A 19,338-nucleotide genomic window follows, 5' to 3' on the forward strand; every position below is an offset into this window, starting at 1 on the left:
TGAACCTGGCCTCGCGCCCCGTCCGTCCCGTCCCGTCGCCGTGTCGATCCGCGCCGGCGGCCACAGTCGAGCAAACAACACACTAATTAATGGGGCAGACGTACCATTCTACTCCGACTAGCAGTCCATCCCACACACACACACACGCCGCCGTCACAGCCGGGCCACACCAGCCGTGACGCCGTGCGACGCTTCCGGCGGCGTGACACTGCGTTACGCCGCGTGACGGTCCGTGATGCTGCCCGTGGAGCGACGGCAGCTGTGCGGTGCACAAACTCCGCCAGTCGTCGGCCGTGCACGAATGACGTCACGGCACGCCTGCCAGTGATGTCGCTACAGACGCGAGGCTGATTACATTTACAACGGCGACCCGGAGGTATCACAGCTGAGCGGTACTCGATAAGGAGCACGGTAACACGCTACTGCAGGGCTCAGGGATCACGGGACTTCGGCCGGCGGCCGGCACGGGCCGGGTCAAGTAGGCGTGAGCTCTCACTCGCAAGTTACTCACTGCCGACCACTCCAAGTCGGTTGTTGTACACACGGGTCACGGTTTATAATAAAGTCCGGTCATTCGGTCCGTGTCCCCGCTGCCCGGACTAGCCAAAACGACTGACCTCCGTACTTTGGTTTATGGACCAGGTAGTGTATGCTGTGCACTTTACATTGTGCAGTTTAAACCGTCGACTACACATGCTCTCAGTCGCTTCTCACCACGGACGTGCCTTTCTCAAGCTGTAATTACGGGAATTCTACATACCCCCTCCCCCATGACCCAGTCACATTTCTCCTCCGAGACTTCCGTTCACCACGACCTGCTGCGTCTGAGCCGAGCGACATTCCGCCGACCTCCGCTGCTTCTGCAGTACCCAGAGGCAGCACCGGTCGTACTTGATCCTACATTCTCTGCAGCAGCCGCCCGCACCTCCAGCTGGCCGCCCCCGCCCCCGCCCCGGTCGTGCCGGGCGGTCATGGCTCCGCCGCCGCGGCCCGCAGCTCAGCGTCTAACGGTCACCGACCGACCAGGTAACCCGTCGAGCGAGACGTCACGTGGTCTGAGCCGCGCCGGCCGGACGGCAGCCGTGCCGGTCACGTGGTCCGGAGCTCACACCCTCGCAGGGAAGCTCGGACGGACATTCTTCCGTCCAGTTGACGACCTCACCGTCACGACGGAGTTTAACAACAGGAACCAGAAAATGTCTCTAACAGGATTTGCAGCGATAGGGAGCCCTCATCTAGGGGAGATGATTCCAGAAATAGCAATCCAAAAGGAAATGTCTGTCATGTCGGCAAACTGCTATCTCCCGTTGTCTGACGATGATTCTTGCCCAACGAGGAAACAAGCATCTCAGGCGACTGTGCCCCTGCCGTCACCGTCGCCGTGCGGTTTTGCTGATCGAATCGCCACTCCGATCAGCAAGAGGGAGAGGTGTGGTCGTGACGCCGCCTCTCCACACCAGGTCCTTCACCTCTGGAGCCGCCCAGTGACGCAGGAGAGTTCCTGGCAGCGGCGACGCCGGCGGCACACGCACGGCCGTTCGAATGCCGCAGTGTCTGTGCAACGGGCCCGGGGCTGCACAGACGGCCAGGGGAGGGTGGGGATGGTGGCTGGCAAACACCGCAGAGACTGGGAGGCCAGGCGGTGAGCGAGTGGGCGCAGACGGACGGGAGCGGTGCCGAGAGCTCTGTCGCCGACGTCAGTTTTTATACGTGAACCAAAAGACCCAGACCGGGCTCTAAAAGAATGGACCGCTAATGCGTTTATTGCTGTGTTTATGACCACTTAAAAGGCGACCCTCATAATAACGAAATTGATGAAACGTTGTCAGTGGATTTTATTACACTGTGTTTCCATTAAAATTGTAGGGACTGTTCGCATGTTTCGTTTCTATGCCCACGCGGCTTTTAAAGAAGCGGAGTAACCGGACCACAAAAATCAAACGGCGCCGACACTAGCCCACCGAGGCAATGTCCAGCACCCTGCCCCGCTGACTTTTCCTTACACCTCCACCGCCGGACCCAAGTCCGTCCCGCACGCAGGCCCGGCCGTGAACATCCACTCGGAAAGTCGCCTGCCTGCCAATGGTACCGTCAAGGCCTCCGCCCACCTAGGGAAAGTGACGGGACCATGGCCTAGCGGAGCGGGGTGAGTTCGGTACCGGGCCGCGACTGCGGGTTCCCTGAACGGACCGAACCGCAGTGTGAGCCCCCGGCCGGCTCAGAACCGGTATCCAGCGAGCACGTGGTGCCGGCAAGCCGCCCCAGACGCCGCGTCTGAAGTCTGGTGCAAGGGATTCTCCGCAAAGCAGCAGAGCGGCGATAAACGTCTCTGGGCTTTCCTAGTTCGTCGGTTTACCACCAGCCGCACTGCAGCACAGCCCTGCAGGTTAAAACATCTGCCGCTCGACGCGAGGGATCGATTTTCTGCTATGCGTGTTGACTGGCGAAACCCCGGAGGTGGGGTGGATAAGAGACCAGCCGGCGGCTCGGCCGGGAGGCACGGAGCGGGCTGTTTTGCCGCTCCGACGCCGCCCCGTCTACCTGTCGGTATCGCTCCGACCGGCGCGGCGGGCGGACCATGCCCCCGTCGAGGACTGGCAGAGAGGTACAGTCCCGCCCCCCCCCCCCCTTCCCCCCGCTCCGCACTCAGCTGATGGCTGCAGCCGATAGGTACCGGGGGGGGGGGGGGGGCGGTTCAGAAGGGTCGCCGGCGGAGTGTGATACTGTGATAGTCGGCCCGACAGTTTGCATTGCGCTCAGATCAGCCGAGCAGACGCCGAACGCCGAAGCCGATTATGGCCTGCAGTCTGAACGCCGACTAAAGTGCCCAGATTATAGCACTATCGCTGCATTGCTCAAGAGCTCATGACCAAAGCAAACAAACCCAAATACCAGACTGGATATAGGAAGTAAAACAAGACGCTCCACGTCATTTAAGAGTCCACTCAATTACATCACAAATACTTCAAGGAACGATATCAGTAATTCCACTTCTTTTTAACCATGGCAATCCAAACTGACATCACTTTCACGGAGTGGAACTTTCCCAGAAGCCGTTTCGGTCGTCAGGCGGCGGTGAAAAGAGCGATAGAAAAAGTCGCGGCGCTGGTCAGCGACATGCCTTCGAGCCGGACACGGCACGACCGGCTAAAGCCCCGACCGGACCGGGCCGCCGGCTGGGCACGGACGGGTACCGAGGGGCGGGGAAGGGTACCGAACCCGGGCAGATCCGAGAGTGGTAACCGGTCCAGGGAAGGGGTTCAGAGGGAGGCTCTCCAAATCCAGGGGGCGGTGCCATACCTGACGGTGAAACCGGTCAGGTGAGGTTAAAGATGAGAGCTTGACCCTTTGAGAGACGGTAACAGGCACAGAAGTTGGTGTCGTGTCCGGGTGTGCCGAGGTTCAAGGCAGGAGCAATACCGACAAAGAGGGGCGGCACCGTTCTCGAAGGGGGCGGTACTCTTGGAAGCAAGGCGCTACCGCCCACCGACTCCGAGCGTTATCGACCCTCACTGGGGGAGTACCCCACTCCTTTACGCCGTATCAGGCGCAGGGGGCGGAATCAAAATTAAAGCCCGGGGATACAATACCTGGCTCCTTGGAGAGTGGCACCGGTCTCAAGGGGAATACCTTCATTCTGACTTTGAGAAGAGTTCATTGCGAGTCATTCGTAGCGGCATCATCATCAGCGGCGCGAGGGGGCGGGGCGGGGCGGTAGAAGTCGCGTAAAGACGTATTTGATGCCTGTACGCACGGGGGCAGGGGAAGCCGATAATCTGGGAGCCGGCACCGGAGTGCCAGCGCGAGCCGGGTTTTAGGACCATTCGTCGCGTGCTAGGCTGAGATAGCGTATCAGCGATTGACACCATCCCATGTCGGCGACTGGGCGGCTGATCTGGGATGTCTGGTCCCACTGACATCTCACTGTCACCGCTCGTACTATCCGTGAATACCAATACAGTAACGCCCCCGGTGGCCGGAGCCGCGGCCATATGGCCGGCGGTGGGCGGGTCGGTACTCACCGTCTCCAGAAGGTTGGACGTGTCCCACATGTCGCGCATATCGCCGCTGCTCAGTCCCAGGAAGTCTTCATCGTCCATCGCCAGCACATCCATGGTGACGGTCTGCGCGGGCCACACCGCTGGGAGCACTCTGCTCTGACACTGCGCTATGCCACCGCACGCACCTCCCCGCCGGCACCGCCGCCGCCGTACTGAGCCGGCGCGCCGGCCGGCCACCGTTCCACGTGCAGCAGACATCGACCCCGAGTCGGTGCCGCCGCCGGGCGACCGCAGAGCCGCCTGGTGGCCAGCGACGGAGGTAGATCGGCGCTCGCTGCCGCTAGAGGCGCCGCTGTTGGCCCGAGAGCGGCGACGGGGAGCGGAGAGAGCTCGACGAGAGGCCGCACACTCTGGGAGAGGAAAGAAGGTTGTTAGTTTGGAGGAGGGAGTCAGTTGTCGGTTATCGGTCCACGAAACAGCATAGGTGGATGGGTGGGGTATGAAGCCGAATAAAGAGAACAAGATACGGTATCAGATACGACACAATGGCGATATGAAGACTTGTTTTCTTCTTATCGCAGCCCCGGGTTTAAATAAAAATGTCGATCGATCCATCCTGCACAAAAGTAACTACAGCACATATCTATCTTGTTGCAACGCATCGATAAGTAAAATAAGTTACATCTTATCGGCAGAGACAGGCAACCGAGAAAGGCAACACCGCGAGTTCAAAACATAGGCTTGCCTACATAGCTCGCTAAAAACGTTACGAGCAAAACCACGAAGTTAGAACGTTTCGCTAAGGCAGTTCAAACGCGAACTGCCAAACACACTTACCTAGCTTGCATTCTGCAATCCGCTTGTAGGAACAAGGCACAAACTTGGGCTTCGCACGGCAATCACAGTGCAAATATTGACACGGCGTGTCTGAATTTTGACGAGGCACTGTCGTGCATGTGCCAGTGGACCCAAAACATAGTTTTCACGCCTACGTAAGCGTGCATGATGCGGCCTTCATGCTAGTCTTCATCAATTTTCTCAGAAACGATAAAATCCATCTCTACACACTTGCTCATTCAACAAGTCAGCGTTCTGTTTTCCACAATCCGAACTCATTTTCAAACCACAACACAATACGCATGATAACATGTCCCGCATTTTTTTTTCAAGCCGAGGTAGCTAAGTTCATTCAAAGGTCATTGACCTGATCAAACCTTCCAAGTAGAGCATGACGGTCACTTTTTCGGCATCTGGCTTTGAGGGTCAGTCTCGGGCTAAGCCTGAGCCACAGCCTCAATCCCAGAGAAATCCCCCATAAGACACGTGTGTCCTCACACATTGGTACTCTCAACATCATGATCGGCTAGAGACACGAGAGCGTCGAGTGCATCTCATCTCTACTTGCCTTGCAAACAATGGACAGATGACATAAGTAAAGTAGCGAAATATATTTTACACCAATTCATCTTTTACACTGATGTCTTACAAAATCTACAAGAACCCGTATCACACCTTCCTTTCGTCTTCTTTGGTTTCCATCCAGGATCAAGCTCACAGACACAGTACCTACAGGTTTCATTTAAAAGTTCGTTGTCCTCCTTGGGCGAAACAGCGAGCCAGGAAGACGGCATAATGACGAAATAACGAGAAAGGACACGAGAACGACGGCGCGGCGAGACGAGCGGGAGCTCACAGCCGTCCGCGGAAGAACCCTCCCCGGTTGTCCAGCGCCGGGGCTGGGAAGGCGGCCGGTGCGGCGCCTTGCTGAGCGGACAGCGCCTGTAGTCCCTGAGCAGTGCGCTGCGCCTGGTTCTGCAGTCGAGAGCCGAACCGGCGGCCCAGGTTCGAGTTGCCCTGCAGGTTCTGGAGGTGGCTCGGGGACTGGGCGGCGCTGGGGAACGACGGGGAAGGCTGCGGCTCCAGGGCGGGGCCGGTGGTGAAGGGAGTGGTGTCGAAGGTGGTGACCGGTGTGGTGACAGGTGTCTGCTGACGGACCGACAGTCCCTCGCTCCTACAGACGATCAGATCAAAGCTGCCACCGCAGGTCAGAGGCCTCCCCAGCCGCCCCAGGTAGGGCTGCGCGCACTGGGAGCGGGCGCGGCAGCTCAGCCTCGAGCCGGCAGCAGAGGCGGCGCACAGCGCCACGAGCAGGACGACCTGGCGACACAAGGACGGACAGTCAGCGGGGCGGCAACAGGCACCCCCTGCAGCGCTCGGAGTGCAACACAGCGTATCGATACCGGTACTGAAGTGTACTACCCGTATTATCTGTGTTGAATCTAGGTTACTCTTGGCACTTCGCTGAATAGCTCTCATGCCAATCAATGAATGCTCTCAAAGCATTGTTACCGATGATCTACCAAGACCAAACCCAAACACTCGAGCGCAGATAACGTTTAAGGTGAGGTGAATACCAGCGGCATTATGAGCAACTCAAACATTCGCTGACTCAAGCAGCTCAGGCAGACACTCTCAATAGATCTAAGATAGATCCTATCAACAGGGCTAGAAATCTACAAACCTTGATCGGTTCCATGTTCTCTGAGGTGAGATCGTCCAGTATTCTCTTGCTGCTGCTCTGTGCGTCTGTGACGGTAGCGTGCTACTGATGACCTGCTGAGCTCGGGTGCAGTATATATGCGCCGGCGTCTGCAGCGGCGGGGGCCGGCCCACACCGGTAGCGTCGACCGCACGGCCTTTCCAGCCGGGGCACCGCCAGCCCCGCACGGGGGCCCCGGACGCCCGGCAGACGACGCGTCACCGGTAACGCAGTCAGCCTGACATGGCACTGAGAGATGCTCTCTGATGCACAGAGTGTCCTTAGGAACGGGGAGACGCTCTTTACTGAGAGCGAGGAGGCCACAGGAGTTATATAAGAAGTGCACAAGGCCAGGACCAAAATCAGTAAAAATCATCAGGGCTTCGGCGTCTTACTGAACAAGATAATCCGTAAGACCCGTATGGTACTATTAGAGGTGCAAATATTTCATATAAACCGCCACGAGCTGCAAACCATGCACATTGGACGGTGACTGTGCTCGTTCCGATCGTCTCAATAACACTCCACGATAAAAATTGTAAGAAATTTAACTCGCTGAATCAGTTATGGTATTTTTAGCGTTACACCATCTTACGACAGCACGTTACAATGTTAGACGCGGTAAAAGGGCAATGTTCTGACCGGCACACATTTCCCCGTCAGACAGGCCTCATACGCACTACTTTTCCTCTGAGGCGTAAACCAAAACATCCATTAATGAACTACCAAACACCAGTAACATTGCCAATTACAACGCAAGGAAACGGTGATCCAATTGTATCGGAGCTGCACGTATCGCCACGTTTTCCTGGAAGACGCATTATGTCAACCGGCGGTGGACGCCGGGAAGTGCGAATGGGTATGACGTGGTTAAAACAATACAGGGAGCTACGTGCTCTTGCATTGAGTAAACGCAGGGTGTAGGTAGACTGAACGTAAATCTCATTGGCGTGCGCACATCTTCTGTAAATTCCCGTGATTGTGAGTATCCGAAGACGGTCAGCTAAAATGGACTGGATTCGGACTTCTGGGTACAGCTGCTTTCGGAACCAGTCTTCATCAACCCGATTAGTAACGATGAATCACGTTCAACTGTCCAAAGAGCGCCAAATGCCAACGCTGGCACGCGATAACAGTGGTGTAACGATATTGGTGTGGTTTCGTAATCACGCAAGAAGTCACAGCAAATCCAATGACACAAAGTCTCTGACAGAACCTCTGAAGTGTAAGGTGAATATAGAATCGTCATGGAACACCATGATTATTCAATGAATGACTGAACCATTCGGAAATGACCGATATGATCGCCAAGTTACCAATGAGCTGGCGTTGAGAATAAGTACGATCATTGGGTTAACCGTTGCGGTTGCGACCGAACCAAGACATCATGCTCCTATTGTCAGTTCGAATCAGTCTTAGAACGAATCATGACTGATGAAAAAGATGGAAACATTCAACCAGCCTTTCTACTCTCTTACACACCGGCCATTGTGGCAGCGTTGCCAATTCTTGGAAACACAGTATTTCTGTCGCTCGGTGCCCCCTGACTGGAGCGGCCGGCCTCATTCCAGTATGTTCTCTCCCCCGACAACGGTGCGTGCCTAGGAATGTGCGAGCATCGTGACTGGTCACCGGAAGGCCGATAGGTGCAAGTCACGCCTCCTGGGCACACTGCGAACCTTGTCGCGAGCCATCAACGTTGGTCAGGACTTTCCGCGGTGACCAGACAGGAGAGGATCAGGGATGAGCGGCTAGGCCGTAACCGCCATCAGCAGCCATTCATCACGAACCCCGCATATTGCCGACGGCGGTGTAATGTTGAACCGTTTAGCCGCGCGGCGTCTGGCTTTACGAGCCGTGACGGCATGCAAAGAACCCAAACGTAATGGTGAGAACAGACACCAGCAGAAGTGATAGCAAGATCAGCATCGCAAGAAAAATAAACAACGACTCCCTTCGTCTGCGCCGGAGGTGGGAAGGTGGGGCTGCGCTGAGTTTAAATGGCGTCATTTTATCATCGGGAGGATGTCTCGAGTGCGCCGCGGCGCCTCCCCTGTGCAGTCGCACCATGCTCCTAGGCCCGGAGCGAAATGAGGGGATCCCAGAGTTCCCGCAGCTGAGCAGAGGAAGAGGTCGTCTCGACGGGAAAGGAATGAGACGCCTAACACAGTTAGCAATTGGAAGGTTACAACATGGATGCTCAACTGAATGCCCATCGTTAAAAAAAAAAATCCACGAAGGAAGCAGAAAACTGTTATGCAAACTTTTGTAAAATATGTCAGCACAAACCAAAGCTTCCAAAATTCACTTTGTCCCTTGAGTTCAGCAGCACGGCAGCATATCTAACTCGGTTAAAAAATGGAAAAGAAGCTCTAACCAACTCTACACCACTCCGGTCTATGAAAACCCCTATCATCTTGTAGTATTTCTACGAACGGCAGATCTATATATGCACTATGTGCAGTCTGACTTCCGCAAGGGCCCCCACCGCCCGGAATCCCCAAGTCCTTGTGACGCACAGGAAACAAAAACTCGGGAACCCTGTCTCCACAAGAGCGATTGTCGTTGCACTCAAAAGGTCACGCTGATACAAGGCACACGAGACGAGTTTATCCGAACAATACCACAACATTGTTTGTCATCCCTTGTCGAGCTTCAAAGTCGCTAAAAGCTACCATATTCTTCAACGACTAATGTCCAGGTAAACGGGTTGATCTTGCCAGACTTAGTCTTTATTTAACCCTGAGAACTCTAAAATCGTGGCGTTTTCAATGTTTTATTTCGAAAATGCGGACTTCGCTCAAAAGCGATTATGCTGCAATGTTTTTTTTTTACCCTGACTCAAGTAACCAAATTGTAACAACCGAATACCTCCTACAACCTATCGAGAAAAGAATGCAAAGATACCATATCAAAGCTAAGTAAAGTGACATTGATCTCCCATCAATAGTTGATGGTTATTTCCGTCTTTCATATTCACTTTCATCCTCGAACTTATAACGTAAGTAACACGCGACTTTGGGCATGGTTCATGATCACTGATCAGTGTATTGGTTGTACCACCAGTTCGTCTTTAAAAATCTCCCACCATAGTAATAGTCCCTGTACCATGGCCAAAACATGTCAGACCACTAAAGCAAAATATTATCGAAACTTTTGATGGACCAGTTTGTGACTGCAAATAAATAACAGAACAACCCCCAAACTCCCAAAGACTGAGCCGTAAAAAAAAAAACAGGTCGCAGAGTGAATGCGGGAAGATGAACTTTTGGTCCTAGACGCTAGTTTGACACCTTTTATTCTTCTATCTTTCCCTTCTTCATGCCTTCCTTCTGCTTTTTCGCCTTTTTGGTCTCCTCCTGGTCGATGGGAGCGGGCTTGACGAATGGGATCTCCTCGGCGTACTCTGTAGATGGGATATAACAAAACAGTCACAATGGTGACACAATCAAAACGCCGACTTAAGACCTCAGTGAATACTTAACATAAAGATGTGTGCACTTTATGGCGAACAGATTACATCCATCATTAATCATAGATAAAAAGAACTGACAGGGACAGACAAATACCCAGCCTTCCATATCAGAGCTACACATGAAGTGCACCAACTATCCAAGTGAGTTTGATTTACAAACTTTTAGTAACCCATGCAGCTGAGTATCTACATGAAACGCTCAGCATCCAACCGTCCACACGAGACCTGACGGCCCTAAAGTCGATTGGCGGCAGGTAGTGACTGGCCGTCCGGCAGGCAGTTCCCACAGACCGGCTCGTGGGCGGAAAAAGAGCTCACTGTCCGGTGGACATACGCGTAGCTACCACAAAACAGACAGAAGGTACTCACTGGGCGGCATGAAGGGTCGCAGCACCTCGGGCACGGTGACGCCCGTCTCCGTCTGGTTCACCTCCAGCAGGGCGCAGATGACGCGTGTCGTGGCGCACATGGTGGCGTTCAGCATGTGCACGTAATCAACCTGGCGTGAGGGAGGAGCGGAGGGGACGGTTAGCGGAAATGACACCAAAAGTAAAATGAAAATATAGTGGCCATAAATGACGAGATAAGATGGTACAGACCGGCTGATCGGCTGCACAACGTATTATAAAATCCAGACTTCTGGCAAATTCACTACGCATTCTTCGTAATGTCTCAAAATGTCCGCCTCACAACTATGAAGCCACATCCTATGAAGCCCCCCCCCCCCCGTTCACCGCGCTCTTTTACCGTACCTTGTCTCCCATTTTCTTGGTCTGTCCGTAGCGGACTCGGAGCCGGCGCGCCTGGTAGTCGGTGCAGTTGCTGCAGCTGACCAACTCGCGGAACGCGCCGCCGCCCGGGAACCACGCCTCCAGATCGAGCTTCTTGGCGGCGGCGTTGTTCAGCTCACCACTGACGATGTTGACCACGCGGTAGGGGATGCCCAGCGTTTGACAGAAGCGCTCGGCGTTGTCGATCATCTCGGTCATCATCTCCCAGCTGGCGTTGTCGTGGGGCGAGGTGAGAACAAACTGCTCCACCTGTGCCGAGAAAGTCGGAGTCAGGTCAGGTCATGACTGGGCGGCTCGAGACACTTTGGAGTCAACCATCTGTAATTACGTTGCGCTGCGATAAGAATACGAGTTCGTCACTGTGTCTGCATGGCCGCTTGACTCCTGTGTGGGCGGTAAGTATAGTTGAAAAAACGCTGTCGAACGAAACGGGTTCGGTAGTAAAACCGTCCGCCAACATACCACGTCAGCCTGACTCATACCCTCACAGATTACAAATTTTGCTATCGCCTCGCCGCGCCCTGTTCTCAACTATGCAAACATTCTCTATCTACCGTCAATATGATTGCAATCACATCCCCACCTGCCTTCCTAACATCGCTTATCCATTGCCCCTCCCCTTAACCACCCTGCAAACATATCAGCCGGCCAATCTCTATCCCCCTTCATCACCCTAAAAACCTCACAGTGGCTCTGTCCTGCCTTACTTCCAAGCCTACCGCTCAGCCATGTGCCTATCCTTACAAACCTACCTATCGGGTGACGGGTCCCCTACCTTCTCGAACTGATGCACGCGGAAGATGCCTCTGGTGTCTCGGCCGTGCGATCCGACCTCCTGGCGGAAGCAGGTGCTCAGTCCGGCGTATTTGATGGGCAGTGAGGCCTCGGGGATCCACTCGTCGCGGTGGTAGGCGGCGATCGGCTGCTCAGAGGTGGCGATCAGGTATTTCTCGTCGATCGTGTTGTCGTCACCCTTCTCAGAGCCCTTGCCTAGCACCTGCGAGAAGGGGGAAGGGATTAGTTGACTATCGGAGATTGGTGATTATATGGCATCCGGACTTCAGATGTCATCGGCGCTTTGACTATCGGAGGAAAGGAACGGTAGCAACTACCACGGGTATCAGTCATTCGTCAGAACGGTAGCTTTGCATTTGAGCATCGATATGGGAGTTATATCCAATGGTCCTATGAATCATTATTCTCTTTTCATTCCTATTGGTCACTCATTCACCCGCTCCTTACCTTGTACAGCTCATCATCGAACTGGCTGAGCTGCGCCACCTCCTGCATGATCTCTTTGCGCATGAAGAAGGGCGTGTAGAGCGGCTTGAAATCCTTCTCGAGCAGCATGCGCAGCGCCAGCTGGACGATGGCCTGCTCCAGGAAGACGGCCGGCCCGGTCAGGTAGTAGCCGCGCGCGCCCGACACCGTGGCGCCGCGCTCGCCGTCCATGCCGTCGATCATGTGGATGAGGTCGACGTGCGAGTAGCGGCGGCGCGTCTCGCAGTCGCCGAACGTGCGCTCCACGCCGTTATTCTCCTGTGAGAGACATCAGGGAGGGAGGGTATCAAGAGCTGATGTTTGATTGCAATGTCGCAAATGGCTGACCGGTCGGACGGTGGTCCCCATTAGAAAACTAATATGAATGAGTCATAAACAACGCTTATGATTGATTATAAGATGCTGCAAAGTATAAGCATCGTTTCGTAGTCATAAACTCACAGAAGGCGGCTTGACAAATATCACGAAAGAAGCATGTCATTATATTGTAGCACAGGGGCCCCCAACCGCACATTCCGTACAAGTGCGTTCCCCGTCCCCTTCCCTTCTTCTGAGCCACAGGTGTCCCTCCCTCCATCCCTCTCCCCACCTCCCTCTAACCTGCCGCCGTCAGTCCCCACCTCATCATTGCTGACGATACACGACTCGTGCAGTAGGTTTCCGATGAGGCCCAGCGCCGCGTCACGCTGTTTCATACTGTCCTCCACGGCAGTGGCCGTGCGCGCCTGACCCTCGTCCACCAGGGCGCGCACTTTCTGTGGGACACGAGGGTGCGGAGGAGAGTCAGACAGGCGGCGGGGAGAGGGCGGTGGCCTTCGAATTGCGTTTGACGGTTTCTTGAGAAAAAAAAACAGCCAGACGATTTCCAGTCACTGATATCGAGAACAAAAGCATTGATATGGCTCGTTTGCGAATTGTCTACCTCTTCTCCCATAAATATGACCTAGAGTGCTTGTTCACAACCTTGACAGTACCTTTAAACAAAGTAAAGCCTACGAGCGCGGAGCGACTACTGAAAGTCTTACAGCACAGCAACTAGCGAGTCTAGCTCTGTGCATAGCGAGTGTGACTAGGTCGCAGTCAGGTCACCGCTCCTGACCTTGAGCTGGGTGACGGTCAGAGGCCGCAGCTCCTCGGGGGTCAGCTGAGCGAGCCGTGACGTCACCGAGTCGGGCAGCGCGTCATCGTCCCCGACCGGCTCCTTTTTCTGTGGGCACAAAGAACAGATACGCGATGATGCAATGACACACGGCGGCAACGGTAAGTGTCAAGGATACCAGTGGTCAATATGCACCGTCGTCCGTCCGTTCACCGTTGCTTGATAATTGACATACGCTTCAGTCTGTGCCAAGCGGGTGTTCGGAACAAGGCACAGACTAGGACTTTCACAGTAGCAGATACGAACAAACGAAAGAATTGATAGACGGGCAGGTAGACACACACATAAAAACTGGGGAAGAGGCGGATGAACAGACGAGCGGACGGACAGAAGACGGATGAGCACTGGGCAGCCGGGAGGACGGACAGACGGGCGGATGGACAGCCGGTGCAAACCACCCAGATGATACTGCATTGTGCGTCATCATGACGAATGACGCTATGCAGTGATCTGAGCCATTTCCGGAAACAGAATCGGCTATACAGGAAACTGAGTCAAAAACACCGGAAACGGAGTCACAAACACCACGAAACCAATCAAACCACTGGCCCGACGGCCGCACAGTGATGCACGCAATTCATCACTCAAATGCTGGAAAGAAAATCACCATATGGAAACAGCGACATAGTTGTTATTTGCTATAAAGAAGCATACTGTTAGAACTTAGAATAACTTCGAAATCAAAGGGCTTCGTGCTGTACGCAGTACGCAACCAAGCGAAAGGATTAATTACTTGGCGTAGCGGACGCTTCGTAACAGCACAGATATTAGTGCATGTATAGCGCGGAAGCGAACTGTGCGACTACGGAGGTGCAGCGGCTCAGCTGTGCCAACAGCTGCACATTTTCTACGCAGACAACTAGTCAACCAACAGGCGACTGAGCGAGTGCTCTTTATCCTTAGCTAAGTGCCCAACTTCAGGGTTCTCGGAAGAGGCAGCTATACTGCCCCTACTTATAAAAAAACGACGCCGAGCAAAGCTCCTACGCCCTCAGCCTTCGGGAGGCATGCGACATCCCATCTATAGTAGTACGAACAAGGCCTCAGCCAAAGCCACACACACTATCTGCATAGCTGCGTGCTTTGGAAGATGGCAGTGCCTTAGCGGGCGATCCATCTCAGCAGGTGGTGTTAGAGGCAGTACCAGCCATATCTAGTAGCCCAGTGGGTGATCGAGGATGGGCTTCGCTAGAGCCTTTCCAGCTACACGCCAGGGTGAGCCGTGAGGTTACACGCCTAAACTCTGTCAGTTATACGCCAGGTGAGGTTGCAGCCAGGCAAGGGGTGCAAACCATGCGGTGCGTACGACACAGCCCCTCCCAGCACCTGCAGTTGGTCCAGCCCGAGCCGCCGCAGCAGCGCCGGGTCGCCGGGCGGGAGTGTCTCCTCCGGCGGGGCGCCGGCCGCCTCCAGGGCGGTCAGGTGAAGCCACCAGCGGCTGACGGCCGGGTACTGGCCGGCGGAGGGCGCGGGCGGCGCCAGACGGGCCCTCAGCCGCCGGTCGGCCGCCGACGCCTGGTGGCCGCCCACGTACGAAAACTCCGCCAGGTGGCGCTCCAGGTCGGCGAGGGAGGGCAGCGCCGGCTGGCGATCCGTGGGGCACGGTCAGCGGGGCGCAAAATACAGCGGCCGCTGGAGACAGTCCAATAGAGAACGACTGACGGGTCCGGTAACCCGCACTTAACTCCCCAAACCAAGAATGAATGCCGTATCACCTGTGATTGACATACCTAATACCACTTCACATGGCCCCGGCGCTATATACCAGTAAGCTCCGTGAACCTCGTGAACCAGAAGGCGAGCCTAATGGAACAAGAACAACCCCAAAATGATGATACGATTTGTTTTCTAATAAGCATCAATATTTCGCTATTCTCAAATTTTTCAAGCTGACAATGGTAGTCTCCCTTCCCATTCTGTGGAGCAAAGCCTGACAAACAAACAGCCACAAACCATAGCGGAAACTATGGTCTGCATGCATCAGCATCATCCGTGCATACCTCGTGCGTCTCCGCCGGCTGGGAGGGGGCGGCCGGCCGACCACCAGCCTTCTTGGCCGACTGAGAATATCGAATGTTAGATCATCACCAACCGAGCTGACCGTGCCCGACAATATCCTGACCGTGTCCAGTCTAATATCGGCACAAGAAAGTTAGCTAACATCACTGACAAATATGGGTCAACAAGAGTCTGAGATGTCATGTGGCTACAAATGCCTAAATCTGAAACAGCGAATACCACACATTCATCCCAAGGATGAATCAGAAAAGGAAGAAGCTACTGTCAAGTACAGCCCACCGCTAAAGTAATGTAGGGTTTTACCAATCTCAACGGTTGGCTTTCACTGGCGATTGTTTAATGCGGAGTGATCGAAAAGAAGATGTCAATAGCTAAAGTTGCAGCTGCAAGGGTGACGATACATATAAGCTACATTCAAAGTTTCATTGTAGTCTGGCTAATCGTTCCTAAGCTTCAGAAGCAGAACATACCCATGACTGAAACCCCACATTACTTCTGCTGTGGACTGTACCTACTCAAGTGGAACCAAGAAGGTACAAACTGCACCATTGGCATTGAATCTCATAGCTCAATCATATAGGTACAAATGCTTAAAATAGCAGAACATGACCAAAGTAATGAAACACAAAAAATCTTGATAAGGCCCAACCTGTTCTCATTGTAGCACACTATAAGGTATAAAACAAACTAAAATGTTCTGTAAGACAAACCTTCATCTTCTCTCCAATCACTTTGGAGCAGGCATTCTTCAACTTGTTCCAGTTATCGGCATCAAAACGATCTGAAACATGACAATGATCAGTGTTTGCTTCTGGTCCCACAAAAAAGTCCATCTCACTATATCAGTATCCGACAGAATTCATAGGTACCTAGCTTTTAAAACATTCATACAAGTGATAAAAGTGACCAAGTTGGCCACATAAAAAAAGCACAGAGGCCATGAATAAATTAATTAATTGACAAACATGACAAAAAAGTTCATCCATGGTATATACTGATATTTAAGCAGATAGTAACCAGCAGCAAAAGTCCTAAACTGCCAACCACTGTCACTGGAAATTAGACTGTTGACTCACGTTTGCGCCAGGCCTCATCATGCTCCACCACCTTGTCAACCAGGGTGACATCCTTGTAGCGGTCCTTCTGTGACTTCCTGATCCGGTCTGGGTTGCCGCCCTTCTCAGCTCGGAACAGGTCAATGTCCAGCACCATCTCTGCTCCTACTGTCAATACTACAAAGAAGAAAATGCATTGTCAGCATGGTGATTTATCAACTCCTGTAGGGAATTAGTTAAATAAGATGAACTGATGGACTCATCCAATCCATTACCTTAAGGCTTAAGCTAGAGTTGGTAATGTTGAATAGTTAGCCAGTCACTCATTAATTACTTGACCTATACGATTTTGGCCTCGAACCGAACAACATATTGATGTTTTGTATTACTGTATTTTAGCGTTTCTTGTGACTTGGCTAAAGAAGGGAGCCTCTCGAAAGCTCCCAATAAATCGAACCGAACTACATACTAATGTTTTGTTTTAGGTACTGTACTTTAGTGTTTCGTGTGAGTGTGTGACTTGGCTGAAGAAGGGAGCCAAAGTGCTCTCAAAAGCTCCCAATAAAACTGTAAAGCTGGTGTCAAAACAACTTTTTGCACAACAGATGTCTATCTTACCAATTGCTTATAACCTGAATATATGAATCATAAGAGCCAGGAAATAACCTCAAAAGGTTAAAATAATACTAACAACATTTACTGGAAAGTTTATCTCAAGATTCAGCACCACTTTGACTTTAGACTTATCTCAAACCTCAAACTGAAACCTAAAACTTGAATTGAAGCGGTGAAGCCTACAAAGCTATGTCAACATTGCATGCAGCCGGTGATTTCCCATAGCGATCGACGACAAACATTGTGAGCAATATGCTATATAAATCAAATGATGAAGTATAATCCTAAAAACAAAACAACAATAATATATCCACCTTCACCAAAACCCACCATACACACAGAATCTGACGAAATGGCAGCGTGCGTGTTGCGTTGCCTCTAGCGCAAGGCTATCTCTAGCTCGGTTTTATCAAGAAGTTTCATTGTATTGCTGACACGCGGTAATGAAATGTTCTATTTTGTAAAGTTGAACGCTCAAAAATATCTTAAAATGGTAATGTATTATGTTAAAGAAATATTTGTTCGTTAGGTTTTCTAAATTTTTATCAAAATCTAAAGTTTATTCAAACTTTTTGATATTTACCACATTATCCGCTAGGAGCTCATGCTGTCGCCAGACGAACTCTCAAAATCGACATATTTGGGTGACCTGTGACGTGAGGCTGCGCAGCGGTGGAATTTTTTGGCGGCACGTTTCAGTTTCAGTTGAGTTTCAGGGCATTGTTCACGTTTCATTCGTGCAGTTTCATGCAAGTTCGTGCAAAGTAACTGCTCTCTGCCGTGATTTCCAGTAACCACCGCCTTCAGAAGCGATAGGTAAGTGAATTTTCGTTAGAATCATTGATATTTCGATTAACGGTGTCGTGGTCGTCGTTGAGTTCAAGTTTGAGTTAGGGCGCAAATATATTGATATAGCCTTGGGCGCGCAACAGCTTGGATTATGTCATGAATAAGAAGACACAATACACTCATTTTTGTGTCGATGTCCTTGTGTGGATGCGGTACAGGCAGTGGCGGCGGAAGGTATTCTAGGATAGGGGTGCAAACGATATTGAAGCGCCCCTTCCCGCTGGGCGCCCCTTACCATGCCGATGGCCGTCCCTGCACTGGAAAATCAGTTTCGCCCCTTTTCAGGCGCCCATAGAATTTTGCAGAGTGCTATTCCTGGTCATAATCATCTCCCCTGTAAAAAAAAAAAACGCAAAATACGCCCTAGCACTAGGGGTGTAACCGCCCATACGGACAGTGCAATTTTACAGGCCCCAATCTCGGACCTCCCTTAAAGGAAATAGTTCACTTTTTAACATGGGTTTTGAACTGGAATAGCAGTTCCGTAGCCTGGGCTGAGACGAGCATAAATCAGGAGCTTTTACAGCCCAACGATCACCCTAGGCAAATATATTCTATTTCTCGTCCCGAAAAATGTGTCTTGCGTTGAGGATGTGTGCCTTGCATATATTCGCATCCAGTATGAAACGAGCATGGGTACCGAAAATTCTTCAGAAACTAGAGAAATTATCTACGAGAACTCTAGAGAAATTCTCGTACTGATCAATAAGGACATTCAGCAGCAGCAGATCGCCCAAATGCCGGTGGCCGCGATCATTTCTCTAGTTTCTGAAGAATTTTCGGGACCCATGCTCTTTTCATACTGGATCGCCTGTGCCTTACAGAAACTGAAAAGTTCTTCTTATTATCAAAATATAGAAAATAATCTTTTGTTATAAATAGGTTTTATTTTCTTTGCTGATCATTTTGAACATAAAAAATCATAAATCCATTGCAAAAAAATAATTTCGTGAAAGTGAACTATTTCCTTTAACATTCATATGTTGTAAACGGCAAACCGCCCCCGATAAATGTTACACAAACTAATTTCCTCTCGCATATCGGCCATCAGGCGCCCCTTTTTGTCGCATGGAGCCTGCAACGCTATAAGCCCTCATATGTTCGTGTTGGCGTTCGGAGGCTATCGCCTTCAAAGACGTCTCCATTAATGTTTCTTTTCCGTCCCACACACAGGCGCCCCTCTTTCGCATGCAGGCGCCCCTCTTCCGCATGGCGCGCGTCTCGAGTAGCTGCGCCCTCCCAGCCTTTATCGCCTGGCAAGATTATATTCGACAGGGTCGGCAGCATCTGCCTTTGTTTCAGATAAGGATGCCCTCCACTCTTCAGCATATCAAAAGATACTTTTCCCGTCATTGCCACCCTCTTCGTGTCACAATGCCTTTATCAGTTGCGGTGTCGCCTCGCACTGCTCAGCTTTATGGCTGCCGCACCTCTTAACTTCCTGCCTCCTCTACAGATTTTCGAGGCGCCCATTTCCATAGCTTTAGGGTGCAGCTGCCCCCCTTGCCCCCCTGCTTCCGCCGCCACTGGGTACAGGTGGGTACAGGTCCCGTA

At 52.2% G+C, this 19,338-nt stretch overlaps 3 protein-coding genes across 15 annotated transcripts in view; 1 reads left to right on the plus strand and 2 right to left on the minus strand.

Annotated features, from left to right (window-relative positions):
• The window catches only part of LOC122389774 (cyclic AMP-dependent transcription factor ATF-6 beta-like), a 63,339-nt gene extending 54,600 nt beyond the window's left edge, over positions 1–8,739 (minus strand). Inside the window, exons 1-3 of the mRNA XM_043382134.1 lie at positions 6,523–8,739; positions 4,839–6,158; positions 4,023–4,411 (exon numbers count right to left, since the gene is read on the minus strand). Coding sequence (XP_043238069.1) covers positions 4,023–4,259 — 237 coding nt within the window. The 5' untranslated portion in view covers positions 4,260–4,411; positions 4,839–6,158; positions 6,523–8,739. The remainder of the gene's footprint in view (positions 1–4,022; positions 4,412–4,838; positions 6,159–6,522) is intronic.
• An 818-nt stretch (positions 8,740–9,557) lies between these two features.
• LOC122389775 (probable serine--tRNA ligase, cytoplasmic) lies at positions 9,558–17,489 on the minus strand. 10 transcript variants are annotated; one of them, XM_043382137.1, is made up of 12 exons: positions 17,266–17,341; positions 16,342–16,497; positions 15,976–16,046; positions 15,247–15,306; positions 14,573–14,830; positions 13,187–13,294; positions 12,708–12,842; positions 12,049–12,345; positions 11,582–11,803; positions 10,768–11,055; positions 10,385–10,514; positions 9,558–9,946 (listed from the first exon to the last, which is right to left on the minus strand). In XM_043382137.1, exons 2-12 carry the CDS (start codon positions 16,475–16,477, stop codon positions 9,837–9,839), a joined length of 1,815 nt encoding a protein of 604 aa, XP_043238072.1. In that variant the 5' UTR covers positions 16,478–16,497; positions 17,266–17,341; the 3' UTR covers positions 9,558–9,836. The 10 variants fall into 10 exon arrangements, with proteins under 10 accessions (XP_043238072.1, XP_043238073.1, XP_043238071.1 ...); XM_043382138.1 differs by having other exon boundaries at positions 17,275–17,327; XM_043382136.1 differs by having other exon boundaries at positions 17,250–17,323.
• The window catches only part of LOC122389777 (enolase-phosphatase E1-like), a 49,396-nt gene continuing 47,485 nt past the window's right edge, over positions 17,428–19,338 (plus strand). Inside the window, exon 1 of one of the 4 annotated variants that reach the window (XM_043382150.1) lies at positions 17,428–17,751. The gene's annotated coding sequence lies outside the window, so the exon portion shown is untranslated. The remainder of the gene's footprint in view (positions 17,752–19,338) is intronic. The other 3 variants (XM_043382147.1, XM_043382155.1, XM_043382153.1) reach the window with 3 other exon arrangements.

Source organism: Amphibalanus amphitrite, unplaced genomic scaffold, assembly GCF_019059575.1.
Source record: "Amphibalanus amphitrite isolate SeventyFive unplaced genomic scaffold, NRLGWU_Aamphi_draft 000371F_arrow, whole genome shotgun sequence".
Taxonomy (NCBI): domain Eukaryota; kingdom Metazoa; phylum Arthropoda; class Thecostraca; order Balanomorpha; family Balanidae; genus Amphibalanus; species Amphibalanus amphitrite.

Coding starts and splice junctions, on each gene's coding strand:
- LOC122389775 (XM_043382136.1), bottom strand. Junction 16,047..16,341: donor TGATGAGGCCTGGCGCAAAC/GTGAGTCAACAG, acceptor GTCATGTTTCAG/ATCGTTTTGATGCCGATAAC. Junction 10,515..10,767: donor CCAAGAAAATGGGAGACAAG/GTACGGTAAAAG, acceptor CCCTCACGCCAG/GTTGATTACGTGCACATGCT.